Below are 14,892 nucleotides of genomic sequence, written 5' to 3'. Positions count from 1 at the left end.
TGAAGCAGTTCTTGCTTTCAGGAAAGGTTCCAAAAATAAATTAGCCTCTTTTTGAAAGGACATTTGTTGATAATGGCAACTGGCCTAATTCAACCCTTTATGTATTATTTGGCAATTTTCTTGCAGTCTCCCTCATGGGTTCACTCTTGCACTTTTTCTCTGTCTCTCTCCTCTCTTTCTCTCTATATCCCTCTCTCCCTCTGTCTGTCTGGATGTGTTGTCTCTGGGCTATTATTAGAGTAGACAGGCTGGTGGGAGGAAGTCTCTGAAGTAGACGCTCTTGTCATTTTTTTTATTTATGTATTAAATTCTGCTTTCCATGTGCCTTTTTAATTCTCGGTGTACAGTATCTGTCTTTTGTTTGTATTAAGTGTAGGTGATGCGTTTAACCTCTTTAGACAATGTAACTGTTCCACATTTTTATCATTTGATTAAAGGAAACATCGCACATATGCTTGTCCCTGTGATTATCTGCTAATCATAACGTTATTGCTGCTACTGATGTGAATTCGTGTGGGTTTGAGGAAGGACTAACCTCCTTTAGTGAGACCATGTATTACTCAAAACCTTTTTAAATATAAAGGCATGCTTATGAATCTTTCATTTTGTCCTGTCTGAGGTGGTATCTGGGGAGAGACCTTAAATACACAAAGCTCTTAGACATTCTCTTTGTTTCTTTTCTCGCCTCAGTTCCTGCTGCTCCATTTCTATCTGACATGGAGGAAAAATCATACATGTGGCACAACAGCAACAGAGGAGGTGTGAGCGTGCCCGTTCTGTTGAGCTGAGGTGTTTTTAGCTTTATTTACTCTGCAAATGCCTCGACTTACAATGAACGGTAAATACTGTAAACAGCTATCCTCCCTCATCCTGGAATCTACTTATTGTGCTTTCATGTACACTTTGTTGTGGTGTTTACTCGATAGAGGGAAAGTCAATTATTAGATAGATAACATAGGCTTTCCAAATTGGATATTATAATGTTTCCTAGAAAAGCTTGTGTAGCCAGTGCACTCTATTTCTTCCCCCTATACTGTCTTCTTTTCCTCCTCTCCTCTTTCAATCTCTGGCTTTTACTCCCTGTAGTCCAGCTTTCTCCCCCTCACAGTCCGTCCCCTTTTCAGTAATAGGAGACTTGAAATCAATAGCACATTAGTCTGGCCGGAAACTCTTATGAAATTAAATATAAATGACTGAGATTGCAGCTCTACCTGCTGCTGACAGAGATGCATGATGGCTCTTGGGGATTTTTTTTTCTTTTCGTTCCTCTCTCCAGTAAACAGTCAGGCCATTTTGTGCTGTTCCTACAGCTTACCGGATCACTGGAATACCTAGTGTTTTTCTTGGCGATTAGTGTGCAGCACTGTAGACTTTGATTGGCTTTGTTTAGGGTTGGACATTTTGTCCTCTGTGTTGAACAATGACCAATCTGATAGCATAATCTGATAGAGCAAATGGCATCGTGGACGTCACAAAGCCGCGACAGCTCAGGAGGCATGAAGAATCAGCCGGCCACACCCATCCTCCAACTACAGCAGCAGCGCCATTTGAATATGAATGAGCACTCTGGTTATTAACAGATTGCATCTTACTTTTTGCTCTCCAGTATTTTCTCCAAATACAATGTGTGCTTTTCCTTTCATTAAGCTTTCAGGTTTGCTGCTCTGTACTTTTATTCTGGAACTTTTTACATGTAAATTTTGTTGCTTGGTCGTCTTCCATTTTCATTAACTGCTTCAGCGTGTAAAGTGCAACAATTTCTTTTAACATTCTGTTTGGCTTAAAAGCATAATTTGCAAGGTGGCTGGAGAGTGCTGGCTGGTGGGAGGAAAGTAATATGAGACAAAAAGCCACTGCATGCGCTTCTGGGAATTGGTGGAGGCTTGGACAACAGTAAGCTAATACACATAGATGATATAGAAGTAGATGTATTTGCGAGCTATATTTCACCCCATCAGAGATGAAACGGTTTGTGACAGATGGACTGATATTGTTCTCCTGTATGGCCCATAAGTGTAGCCCCTCCTGCTTTCCCTCCCTGACAGATGTAGGGGGAGGACCACAGTACACTCTTCTTTCTTTCAATTGATTTTGGTGCTTGAACCCTTAGGGAGTAGAGGATGGTGGTGGGATGGGTATATGGAGATGTTTTAGCCATTTCCTGCAGCACAGAAACTATAAAAAAGACCAAAGCAAAGGCTTTACACCACTCAAACATACAGGCATATATCTGCATGTATTCAAATATGGCTGCACTCTCATAGCAGTGTGCACTCTGTGCACCGCTCTGACTAGAGCTTGGATGGATATTTCCATAAATCTTGGTTAGTGAGTGACAGGCTCACATGCATTCATGCATGTAATGTAGGCAGAGGAGAAAATGTGGCTGCTCATATTTACAGGGTGGTGTTCAAGAAATATACACCTGATTCGCTAGATTATATTAGCGCATAACTATGGAATAATGTTTGTGTTGTTAGCAAAATTGCTATTATTTCTTTTTATTATGCCCTCTGGATAAGTTGACTGCCAGGAAATTCTGGATTGTGTGTTTTTTGGGGTAGTAATTAAGCTGATATCATGTGATTCAGCAATGATTACCCCCTGCACCAACGCCGACTGTAGGATCAACATTAGGAGACTTAACAGCTGTCTGAGAGCAGATGTGTCCTGTTGCTGCACCCATTCTGTGTCCCTGGAGGGGAGAGGTCAAGACAGGGGTGGAGGTTGAAGCAGAGATCGTCTCCCGAGGATGCTCCATGTTGATGCTTTAAAAGAAACTTTAAAAAAAAAAGAGAGAGCAGCTGCCTGACCATTGTATAGCACACCAGTATAAGATGGAGATTAGCATTATTGATGACAATTTTCATCTGGTGTAATTCCTCCACCCTGCGTTAAGAGCAGCTGCTGAGCAAGCATGGTCTCTAATGACATATATAAAATTCACATAAATGTATATATATATATATATATATATATATATATATATGTGTGTGTGTGTGTGTGTGTGTGTGTATGTATATAAACATTATATATAACCATTGAAGGTGTCATGAAAGGTTATTTGGTGGGTTTTTGTTAGCTTTTCTCTGGAAGGTTTTAGTTATTTTGCCAGTTTCTATTGGTTCTAGTGATGCTCTGGAAGCAGACGCCAGTTAAAAAAGAAGTGCATAATGATTTTAATAGGACTCCCTGGTGGGGCTGGATATAGAGGGGACGTGCCCTGGCCATGGGCGCGTGGCAGCAGAGCAGGTGGATGACGGGCAGCTGAGTTCTGGCTCTAAGGGGAGGGGAGGAGGGGCTCCATTTTGGAGGACTCTTGGGGTTGAGAGAGACCCTGAAAAAAAGGCAACCCCATCTGGAACTGAGGTGGGGGCTCTGGTGTGAAAGAGATCTAGTGGGTGGTGTCTGACACTCTCTCTTTTGTTCTTTGGTAACACAACAGTGATGGTGGTGGTGGTGGTGGTGGTGGTGGTGGTGGGGGCTCTCACTGCCGTGGGGGCTGGGCACACAAACAATAGTGCCGATCTAAGGATTGAAAGCCTTCGATGAACAGAAAGGCAAGGAAGCAGGCAGGGAAGGTGTGGACTGAAGGATAAAGCAGGAATGGGTTCAGCCTACTTATAGGAGGTGGGTTTTCAACCAGGCAAGGACGTTGCAATGTCACATAAAGACACGGTACAAATACTAAGTGAGCTCATATTGAAATGCTTGTTGCAGACATTTAGAAATATACTTACTGTAGCTCTTCAGGTTATGCCTGAGACGTGCTGAATACACACATGAATGCAGGGCAGATAATAGAATTTTTATTAATAAAGGAATCAATTATAGAGAGCCCCATCGTCCAATAAATTAGAATTTGTTGGATCTTGGGGCAGAGGAGAATGAAAGATGAGTGTTGGCATTGTGGTGGAAGCGTGCCTGCATAGAGGGAGAGATGGCGAGTATGAGCTTCATTTATTTTCATTAGCAGTGTCTATGGGTCAGAGTCATGCCTGCTGCGAGCTCTAATGCAGCTCTTGAGTGCTACATGCATACATAAACATATATCCTAGAGACATCTGTCTTTGCTCAGCTACAGCCACGCTTCTGTCATGCGAGGTTAATTTTTCCTTGGTTCATTCCTTCTCTTCCCATTTTTCACATCTCTGCTCTACAGTTCTTGCCATTCATCAGCCATCTCGCAGAGGACAGCCGAGTACCTGCAGCAGCTCTCCAGGGTGCTGAATTGGAGAACTGTGGGGTAGAAGGAGTGAGAGTTGGGTGGCGGGGTTGGGCTGCAGCACTAAGCATGGCTATATAATTTCCTCATAGTAGGCGTGGGGTATGGAATGGTGATTGCAGGCAGGCAGACAGGAGGGAGATGTAGACCTGCCATTATCATAAACTGAAAAGTCCTCCATTAGAGGGGAGAGTCAGGGCCAATGTCATTCCTTATGTGTTCAAATACGACAGAGAAAAGAGCTGGTCAAACGGTAAGCTTAAAACATCGTTAGTATCTCCCTTATAGGTGTTTGCCTTTGAAATATATAAGTATTTTTGTGCTCACCAGTATGACTTTCCAACACGGCCAGTAAACAAAGCTGTAGTCCTTTTCTGTCTCCTTGCAGAGGTCAAATTTACAGATTGAATCTTAAAAAACACCAACCAGGCAAGGCTTCCCCTTTCTGCAGTCACGGTGAACAGCCCCATCTGCTGGTTTACTGCAGGTGTAACACGCTGTGTTGTCTTGAGTGGTCAGAGCAAGCTGAGTTGGCATGCTGCTTTGTGCTTTATGACGCATGAACTGTGTGGCCGCCCCTGACAACAGCAATGAACAAAACCAGTGAAAACAGTGAGTCCTTTTCCACCTAGTTATTAATGACGGTCAAAGTCATGTTATCAGAAAACCTTCTTTGTGAAAGTAACAGGACTTGAAATGTTTTTGGTCCACTTCCTAAATTTTAAACAGAAATGAAACCAATGAAACCTAAACCGATGTGGATATGCGGCATGAACAGGTCGCTCTAAACCGGTCAGGTGAGATTTCTGCGTTAGCAGATGGTAGACATGATAGCCTCTTTGTGCAAAGTGGTCAAACTGACGCGGAAGGATAGTGAGGCCGGACGTAAAGTGATTTTTTCACAGCATTGTACAATTTTAAAGGCGCAGATCAGATTTTGTAATGTTAAAAGTTCTTACGTGTTTAAAAAGGGTTATTGGTTATGTATACTGAAAACGTAGTGTTGTAACTCTGTTTATTTTGATCGAAAAACCAATAAGGAAAGACGATCGCGTTTTATTTTGAAATAATACCGGATGTAGTATAGGTATGCTTTACAGCACGGCCGCGGTTCAGCTCCCGACCGCTAGGAGGAACAAGTAGGGATCCCTGCCCGGTCCCAGCGTGGAGAAGGAAGCGGTCTGAGAGTCCGCATCCCTGCACAAGCGGGACAGAGCGAAACCTCGAGAGGAGCAGACCACTTTCAGTTTTTATTCGAAGACTTTTCCTTACATGGGGACGAGAAATGTCATCGACTCCGAGCGAAAGGAGGGCTTTTGCTCATAAAATCAACCGGTGAGACAGTGACAGAAGTTATTGTTTAACGGCTACTACACTGCCGCTTGCTTTGCTTGAGAATGACCTGCAGGAGAGACGGTGCATATAGCCACTAAGCTAGGATTTGTAAGGTATCACAAAGCATAAACCGCTTGGTATAAACACACCTGTAGCCTAATACCACAAGAAAGGGGTTTAGTCACGTAGTTTGCGCTTTCTTAATGGGTGTCTTGCACTTTTGCGAGTTTAATAACCTGTTTTCTACACGTTGTCGTAGCATCGTAAGAGCTTTGTTGTCAACAATGATTGGGCTACTTAAGTAAAACAGCGCCGAGCCAAAGGCTGCTCTGCTATTAAGGTGTGTACTTTAAGTGGGAGTATTTGTTTCGGAGTAATAATAAGAGAAAGACTTCGCCTTGTGGGAATATATTAGTAACCTGTTTCTACATGTTGTAAACTGGTTCTGCCTCTCCGTTAAAAGTGGTGCTGCATGCGTTAGAAATGCACTGTTTCATCACACTGAACATATGGTGATCACATTCCAGGTAAAATTGTCAAAACTCGTCACACCTGTCACCCGAGTGTTTGAATAACAACTGCACCAAAGCTTGTGTGGGTGTGTGGAGGTGTTGGTAGGGAAGTAGCTCCCTGTTTGTTACAAGTGTTTCCCCCCCTAGCTATTCACCTCAGCTTCAATCAGTTCATTTTATAGTCCGTTTCATCAAGAAATAAACATGATGCTACATTCTGATGTAAGTGTATAATTTCTCTATAACGCATCCTAAAGAGGAATTCTCAATCGCCCACCCCATTCCTAAAATCCCGACTTTTTAGTGAGACCAAGAGCATTGTTTAGCGCCGGATGCAGGAAAGGGTGGGAAGGGGTGTTCTGGCTGTTGACTTTGCAGTTGATAATGTTCCTTTTTCCTGTTTTAAATGGAGGTGTGCAGAGAAGCTGCAGAAGCTCTTTCCAGATTGCCAGTAATGTAGTACTAGTTCTTAAAAGTTCAACCTGATTTGTCATCACAAGGAGATCTTAGCTCTGTATTGGAGATGGAAGTGGAGGTCACTAGTCTTAAGGAGTCCTTGTGGTTTCGATTGATGTATGACATGAACCTTAGCAATGTAATCACAGCAGAAATGTTGAAGCCTTTGCAGCTGTGTATATGAAAGAAACAGACATGTGGTTCTAGAGGAGCAGCTGCTTGCTGTCTCTGGGAAAGGATTGTTTTTTTTTTCCTTCTCTCGCTTTGTCTGTCTTTAAGCCTCCCTTTGCCGTTAGTTCATAAAGGCCAGGGACGGAGCTCTGGCTCTGTGCCTGCTCTGTGAGATCGGATCGGGTCCCTTTTCAGAACAGCTGCTGCCCTTCAGCATTGCTACTAGTACCAGGAGATGAAAACGGTGATAAGGGGTTCACAGATTCTGTGGGGTAGGATTTGAGAAAGTGCAGACGTCACTTCCTGAATAGTTGTAGACACTTAAGCTGTTAAATGTAAATACTTTTTTTTTTTAAAGTAAAAATAAATAAATAAATGTGAATGACCTCTTACATTTAATTGGATTTTGATTTTGTTATTTGCACCCATGTTTTATTTCTAACCTGCAATCCTTTCTATTGTTCAGGACGGTTGCTGCAGAGGTCAGAAAACAAGTGTCCAGAGACTATGGCTCACCTCAGTTGTCAAAGAAACGAGGAGGCGCGCACCACCCTGTGAGTCACCCTGTGTTTAACCTCTCAGAGTTACTGCCCGGCAGCCCTGAAGCTCAAATTAGTCAGGCCAGAAATGGATGGGTGTAACTTTGTAAATGAGTACTGAGTTTAGATACAAGGAGGAAGATGTTACTTAGGTGATTGCAGTTTTAATTAGTGTTCACAGCAAGTGGCTTTGAAGCAAGCATACCTGCTCTCACTCAGCTGTGTTGTTCTACAGCTAGGCAAGGTCTCACCATGAACGCTTAAGAATAGAAGAAGGGATGGTTATATCAGGTGATTTGTCTTGGAAATTGTCTTGTGTCTTGTTATAAACATGCCAGTATGGTTTCTAATTAACCCAGAAGAAATGTAGAATTCTCTGTGATCTTCTAACAGACAGTCTGGTAGACATAGGTTGTGGAGTAGAGCCTTGTTTTTACTTGCAGTGAATTGGGCCATATGAAAAAAAAGATGACAACAACTTAGGGTTTTTTCCATTTAGACAGGGGCTGTAGCAGTAGTTCCTGTGGGGGATTCTGCTTTTGATTAAACAGATAAAAAAGAAAGTACATGCCTTGTTCAAAATTGAGAAGTGAAAACCAAAACTGTAAAAGAAATGGATAACCTTGTTTAGACACAGTATTTTTCTTTCTTTTTAGCTTGCATAGAGATATATAGAGATATATATGTGGTACAGGAAGTTTTTGTTTACCAACCGTGTGTGGATCTTTTATATTTTTCTGCCATTCCTGTCGTAGTGGGTTCCCATATTAAACATGGCTAGTTTTTAATAATCGGATCAGCATTTGTGAAAGTAATCTCTTGCACTGCGTTTTATTGTTTGGTATCAGAACCATGGTTTTTGCTGTTGTATGTCTATGTCATTAATAATTTGGGATACTCCTAATGGGGTCTTCTCAAACAAGCTTTGGCTGCGAGCACAGAAGCCCTACCCATGTGCTGGTTAAACCTTTTGTTTGGGTGCGACAATCAGTCAGGAAAACAGTTGAATTAAAAGGGAGAAGAGAGCTATAAGGTTGTTTCCGACAGAGGATGAACTCAATAAGTTCAATAAGTTCCAATAGTAAATAAACCTGGATTATTTTGAACGGTTAATCATCCAAAGCTACTCTGATCCAAGAGTAAATATAAGAAGCAAGAACGCATTGAAGTCTCTGACATGATGAATTTAGTGAAAAATACCAATAAAAATGTAATAACTCCCCAGAAGCTGATTTTTTTCCTGTGAATGCCACTTAATTAAAAGATAACCATTGCTTTCACATGTTTACCCTTTCTGTGATTTTGTATTAAAGTGGTAATGCTAGAAATTGTGGGCACATCATAGTAATATGTACATAATAGTTTAATGCTGACTGACAGCTTCCACTGACGGAGGTGGTTGAGCCGGTGGACTTTGAGGAGTATGTGAGCAGTCATGCTCCCGGGGTGGAGCCCGGCCCTCTCAAGCAGCTAATGGAGTTCCCGTCAGATGACCTGGAGCTCCTCCACCTGGACAAAGACTGCAATACACTGGAGCCCCCACTGCCTGAGGAAGAGGAGTAAGTCCGCTAGTCTGCTAATGGCCAGCACAATCCTCATACTAAACTCTCAAGTCCCATTTATGGTCTTGACATTACTACACAAGCAGAGCTTTAATATCACTGTAATGGATAAACATCACTACAGATAGGAACAAAGCCTTCTCTCTGTGAACATAAATATTAAAAGCATGCTTTGCTCAATTATTCATGTGTTTTTCAATGTAGCTCGCTGGATTCCAGAGTGAGAGATGCCTTGGCTGTCTACACAGATGACTGGCTTGTCATTCAAAGAAAGTAAGTGGTCACAGTAGGGGTGTCAGCTAAATAAACCTACAGTATGCGTTTCATCTATTTTGTAATAATGTGCGCCACATTTCTGTGTTCACTCCACATGTGATTGACAGTTACATTATTAGTTGGACAACTCTTCTTCTTCTTCTTCTTCTTCTTCAGATATCAGCTCTATAGCACCACATACACCCCTCACAACTCTGAGCGGCAGAGGGAGAGGCAACGAGGGCTGGTCAAACAGACCTTTGAACTGGATGAGGCTGCTGCAGCTGAGCGCCAGGAAGACCAGGTAGACGACTGCGATGTTCAAAGACCCTGTAATCTTAAATGCTGATGGGCGTTCAGTGAGGTTAGGTTCATGAAACATGTTTTAGTATTGCCGGGAGTAAAAGTTTTCCAGCTGTCACACACTAAAAGTGCTGTCATTTAATACACAGGCTAAGAGAGAGAGTTGCCAGATTGCTGGGTGTCTCATTATCACAGAGAAAGGCAGTATGAGTTGTATTCTGGTCAACAAGCTAATTATATGAAAAATGACTAATGGATAAATGTCTTATCCATTATCTATTACATTTTCCCCACATGAGTCATATCAGATGGGTAATGGGATATGTAGCATTGTAATTCTTATAACACATCTTTGCCTGGAAGGGGGAAAAAATCAAACAGAAAAACACATGACCTCACCTCTCAATCTTGTGTGGTTCAGGATGACGCAAAGCGGCGGTCAGTCAGCATCGATGAGACTCCTCGCGGCAGCTGGGCCTCCAGCATCTTTGACCTGAAGAATTCATCTCCAGACGCTCTCCTGCCAACTGTGCTGGAACAAACAGCTGCAGAGGACATGGACCACCGCAATACCGAGGCACGACAGCAGGGGCGCCACAATGACCTGCTTGGCCTGTTCCCTCCCCCTGATGAGGTTTGTATTTGATTCTCTTATATCTGACTCTGTTGTGGTTTAAGTTAGAAAAAACAGAGCAAATTAAAAATCCTCATGATTTATAGCTATGATCACACATTTAGTTTAAATAAGAGTTATTCAGGATTCTATACTGTCAACATAGGGTTTGGCTTACATGCTCCATAGTGTAGTGGTTAACACGTGTATAATATGCTTAAGATCCTGGGTTAAAACCAGGAGGAGACTCATATCCCTGGGGTTATTTGAGGGAATCCGTCATAAAAAAGTCTGTGCCAAGTCAAATATGCAGATGCATCTACTCTGGTAACCCCTTGTGAATAAGAGAACAGCTGAGAGAAGCTTTAGGTTTACTCTGTTTAGAGGAAACACATCACACTGATAATGAATGCTTATCACTCCGGGTCACAATTTCCTGGTGAGAAACATTCTATTATAAATTTTGTGGCAATAAATACCCATGATTGTATGAGTATTACCCATTAGTGTAATATTTTGGCACACAGAGCAATTTCCACGGTGCTGATTTCTCTGCATGGAGCCATGATGAGTTGTAACTGTAGATGAAAGTCAGACACAAATATGAGGCCGTCATGGAGACGAAAATTCAAATTGGGGGTTGCCACAGAGCAAATACAGCAACATGTTAGAGCAATACTGGGAGCATTGACAGAGGAAGCTATAACAGTGGAGGGAAAAAAAGAGTATGCTCATAAGAAGGATGAAATCAAAAAAGCTATATGAGCAAGCTAATGTTTTAGTTTTCTTTGTGTGAGATATAAGACGTCAGCAGGAAGCAAACATAAGCGTCTGTATCGTTTGATTCTGAAAGCTCACTTTGCTCATTTTGGCTGAAACACAATGCTGCAGTTTTTGAACTAAATCTGGGTCAGCAACATTTCTAAAAGTCTTTTTAGTGGTTCTAAAATGTCTTATCAGTGCCGGCGTTAGGCATAAATGTTGTAAAAGTTTAAAACTAAAACTTGTTAGTGTGGATGTACCCTGAGAGTTGTTTCTCTCTTATGGTTCACCCCGTGAGAACCTTGAAACAGCCCACGATCTAATTATTCTGTTATCAAAAAATAGATTTTGGAATTATCGATCTTAAGTGCAGCGTTTCTGTGGGCTAGTTGTGTAATGAATTAAGTGCAACAGCTTAGACTAGCAGCACACTGGAAGTACTGAAGGAACTTGGAGCTGTGTAAATGGTGATATTGCTGGTTTTCCACCAACATGGAGTCTAGAACTAGTATCGTGGCTGTGGGAGAGACTTGAGCAAGACATTCAGCACTGGTTCAACCATGATTTCTGGTGGACAGAAATTAACTCCATAGCTAGTAACGTTGATTTGGTCATAATGTGGGCTGGTTAGATAGACCAACAACACTTCATTGGTGTTTAAAAAAAGGCATTACTGACATGCACGCTAAAATGAAAAAGTAAGCACCTTTTTTAGTCAGTGACAATAAAACTGTATTTATCATTTCCACTCCTAACTAAACAGTGCTACGAATTGAAGGCAAACCAGACATCTAAAAGAAAAGCACTGACCACACAGAGCTAAAGCTGCAGGGAGCAGAAGACTCTGGCAGCAGAGTTTATAAATGCCGTTGCCATTTGTTCAGCTCAGAGCTATTGAATGTTCCCATAAAGTGAATGTCCATAATGTCTGCAAATCCAGCCACTTCAGGAGAACTGTTTGCTTTCCTTCCCTCAGTGTTCTCCTTTTCTCACTCATCCTTTTTTTTATGTATGTGTACACTTCACTGTTTCTCTGCCACTATGTTGCCATGACATCTGTGTAAATGCTATGCCGGGGTCTTGTTTTCCTTTCTGTGTGGCAGGATGAAGCAGTAGAGAGATGCTCTCTTCCTGAAGTGCCCAAGGAACATTGTGGCCAGAGGATCATGGTCAAGTGTTTGTCTCTGAAGTAAGGAACATTTGGAGTCTTGCTCCTGGCATTTGTATCTTCATGCTCTGGTTATTATATTTATTACAAATACCCCAATGCACTCCTTATTTGACATTGTTTATTTTGTATGTTTTTCAGGTTTGAAATAGAAATCGAGCCAATATTTGGAACACTCGCCCTTTATGACATCAAGGAAAAGAAAAAGGTTTTATTTCTTTTTGTTCCATTTGATTAGTTCTTATTTGGCATAATGAGTCTTCTTTCAATGAGTTTCACTCTGTAAAACCACTTACATAATGCTGAGCTCATACTTCACTAATTTAATTTCCCTCTTCTCAAAGAGGCCTAAGTGGTCTTGCGGTTTAGATCACTGAGTCAAAACTGAATTAGCATCCCTTGACGTGCATTTCCATTATCATCTTTCCTTCCCCTGCCTCCTCTGATTCCCGCTTATCTTTCCTCCCAACAGATCTCTGAGAATTTCTACTTTGACCTTAACTCGGATCAGATGAAAGGACTCCTAAAACCCCATACACCTCATGTCGCCATATCTACATTGGCTCGTTCCGCCATTTTCTCCATCACATACCCTTCTCCTGACATTTTCCTGGTCATTAAGGTACTGAAAAACTCAACTACACATGTACAGTGCTGGGAAAATGCATTTGATTTGTTTCTTAGTTTTTGGCATATTTGTCACAATTGGATGTTTCAGATCTTCAAACTAATTTTAATATTAGACAAAGATAAATCAAGTAAATAAAAATGCAGATTTTAAATGATAGTTTCATTTATTAAGGGTAAACAGCCATCCAAACCTGCTTGGCCCTGTGTGAGAAAATAATTGCCCCTTAAACCTAATAGCTGGTTCTGCCACCCAAGATAGCAAGAACTGCATTCAAGGATTTGCCATAACTGGCAGTGAGTCTTTCACGTCGCCGTGAAGGAATTTTGGCTTGCTATTTTTTGCGCAATTGTTTTAATTCAGCCACATTGTAGGGTTTTTGACCACGAACAGCTTACCATTTGGATTATGCACATTTATGAAATGCTGTTTTGGTTTTATGCCACATGTAACAGGGTTCAAGCCTTCCAGTAAGTTCAGCTTTTGTCTCATCAGTCTGCAGAATTTTCCTAAAGGTTTTGGGGATCATTGCGAAGCTTTTTGGCAAGTATGAGATGAGCCTTTGTGTTCTCTTTGGTCAGTGGTGGTATTGACTCTGGAACTCTACAATGGGTGCCATTTTTGCCTAGTCTCTTTCTTACTGTCGAATCATGAACTCTGACCTTAATTGAGACAAGTGAAGCTTAGAGTTCTTCAGATGTTTTTCTGAGTTCTTTTGTGACCTCCCGGACCTCCTCCTCCATTGATGCAGTTTAAGATCTTTTAGCCTGCTTCACCTGGTCATACAGGTTTTATTTAAGTGATTTCTTGATTTTCTTGAACAGTAATCAGGTCTGTAGAATGGGCTGGCCACTTGGGTGTGGCTAAAAAACTAAATACAAAACTGCATTTTGTATTTACTCAGGTTATTTTTGTGTAATTTTAAAATTCATTTGATGATTTGAAACATGTTTGGCAATTATGCAAAAAGACTAAAAAATCAGAAAAAGAGTGCAAATACTTTTTCACAGCGCTGAACATCAACAACAAATATTACTTTAAATCACATAATTGCTCTCAGTGAGTTAAAAGTGCATTTGCATGTGTTTTTTCAGCTTGAAAAGGTCCTTCAACAAGGAGATATTAGTGAATGCTGTGAGCCCTACATGGTTATGAAAGAATCAGATTCATCTAAGGTAATGGAGCCAAAATGTTCTTTAAACTGTTGCAATGCTCAGAGCTTGCAGCCGCCATGCACGTGGGACCCTCTTACTGTCTAGTCACAAGAATTACTCAATTTTGTCAGGGTGGCTGCAATATTTACTGTCGTCTTTGGCAAGCCAATACTGGCTCTTGCAGATGTTTTAGGCTGTTCAGTATCTTTTCAGATCATATTTTGTTCCACTGCAGCACAAGGAAAAGCTAGAGAAGTTGCGCCTTCAGGCAGAGCAGTCGTGCACGCGTCTCGGCTGTTTTCGCATGCCTTTTGCCTGGACGGCCATTCACCTTCTCAACATCGTCAGCAGTGTGGGAGGTCTGGATCGGTCTGACCCGGACTCTGATTCTGGTACTGCTGATTATATACATATATTTCATTGATAATTTCACATGTGCACGTACACTGATGAGCCACAACATTAAAACTACTGACAGGAGCATCACCGTGGTAGAATGGAACATGATGCTGGGAAACCTAACATTCGTGTAGATGTTAGTGTGATGTGTGCTGTCCACTTAAACACTGTTGCAATGTCAGCAGCGTCTCGCAGCTGGCCAGTGTGCCTTACAAAAGAAAAAATGCTCGGGAATTGCTTGAGGAACTCAAAAATCCCAAAATATTGCCCTAGTTTCTGCACTGTGCATATGTGGAATGCATCGTCACTCATCCAAAGGCCCCACACTCCAAATCTCACAGGGTCCACTGCTAACTTCCTGGATTCAGAAACCACAAAACACAATCAGAGGTCGTGTTTCCGGGTCAGAGCTGTTTTAGCACCTGGAATGGACCTACACAATATCAGGCAGCTGGTGTTAATGTTGTGGCTGATCACTGTATGCAGACCATTTGCCTAATTACAGTAACAAATGTCTCCTGTCCCTATAATACACACCTTTGGGTCACTGCTAGAGCGAAAAGGTCATGGAACGTGGAACGAGAGAAAGAAGAAGGGGTTCGAGCGGATGAGCATCGGTGATGACATGTGTAACTTTGCCACTTTCCGTCCTGCAACACTCACCGTTACCAACTTCTTCAAGCAGGTATTTAGAAGTGCACATGTGTAGATCTGTCCTTACAGTGAGGTAAACTACCCATTATTTGAATGGGGTAGTTGAATATCACTATAGAAACAAAAGGTGAGACATAATAAATAACTGCATAAAAA

General features: G+C 41.7%; 1 protein-coding gene across 3 annotated transcripts in view; it reads left to right on the top strand.

Annotated features, from left to right (window-relative positions):
• The first annotated feature begins 5,352 nt into the window (after positions 1-5,352).
• Positions 5,353-14,892, top strand: part of dock6 (dedicator of cytokinesis 6) — a 31,145-nt gene continuing 21,605 nt past the window's right edge. The window contains exons 1-12 of one of the 3 annotated variants that reach the window (XM_026164564.2): positions 5,353-5,560; positions 7,166-7,253; positions 8,619-8,797; positions 9,005-9,073; positions 9,233-9,359; positions 9,780-9,992; positions 11,837-11,922; positions 12,043-12,109; positions 12,374-12,523; positions 13,624-13,704; positions 13,919-14,075; positions 14,637-14,767. In XM_026164564.2, the coding sequence (XP_026020349.2) occupies positions 5,511-5,560; positions 7,166-7,253; positions 8,619-8,797; positions 9,005-9,073; positions 9,233-9,359; positions 9,780-9,992; positions 11,837-11,922; positions 12,043-12,109; positions 12,374-12,523; positions 13,624-13,704; positions 13,919-14,075; positions 14,637-14,767 (1,398 nt within the window). In that variant the 5' untranslated portion in view covers positions 5,353-5,510. The remainder of the gene's footprint in view (positions 5,561-7,165; positions 7,254-8,618; positions 8,798-9,004; positions 9,074-9,232; positions 9,360-9,779; positions 9,993-11,836; positions 11,923-12,042; positions 12,110-12,373; positions 12,524-13,623; positions 13,705-13,918; positions 14,076-14,636; positions 14,768-14,892) is intronic. The other 2 variants (XM_026164567.2, XM_026164565.2) reach the window with 2 other exon arrangements.

This window comes from Astatotilapia calliptera, chromosome 4 (genome assembly GCF_964374335.1).
Source record: "Astatotilapia calliptera chromosome 4, fAstCal68.1, whole genome shotgun sequence".
NCBI classification, from domain to species: Eukaryota; Metazoa; Chordata; class Actinopteri; order Cichliformes; family Cichlidae; genus Astatotilapia; species Astatotilapia calliptera.
The sequence above is the reverse complement of the archived record's forward strand: the minus strand, read 5'-3'. Positions and strand labels throughout refer to the sequence as shown.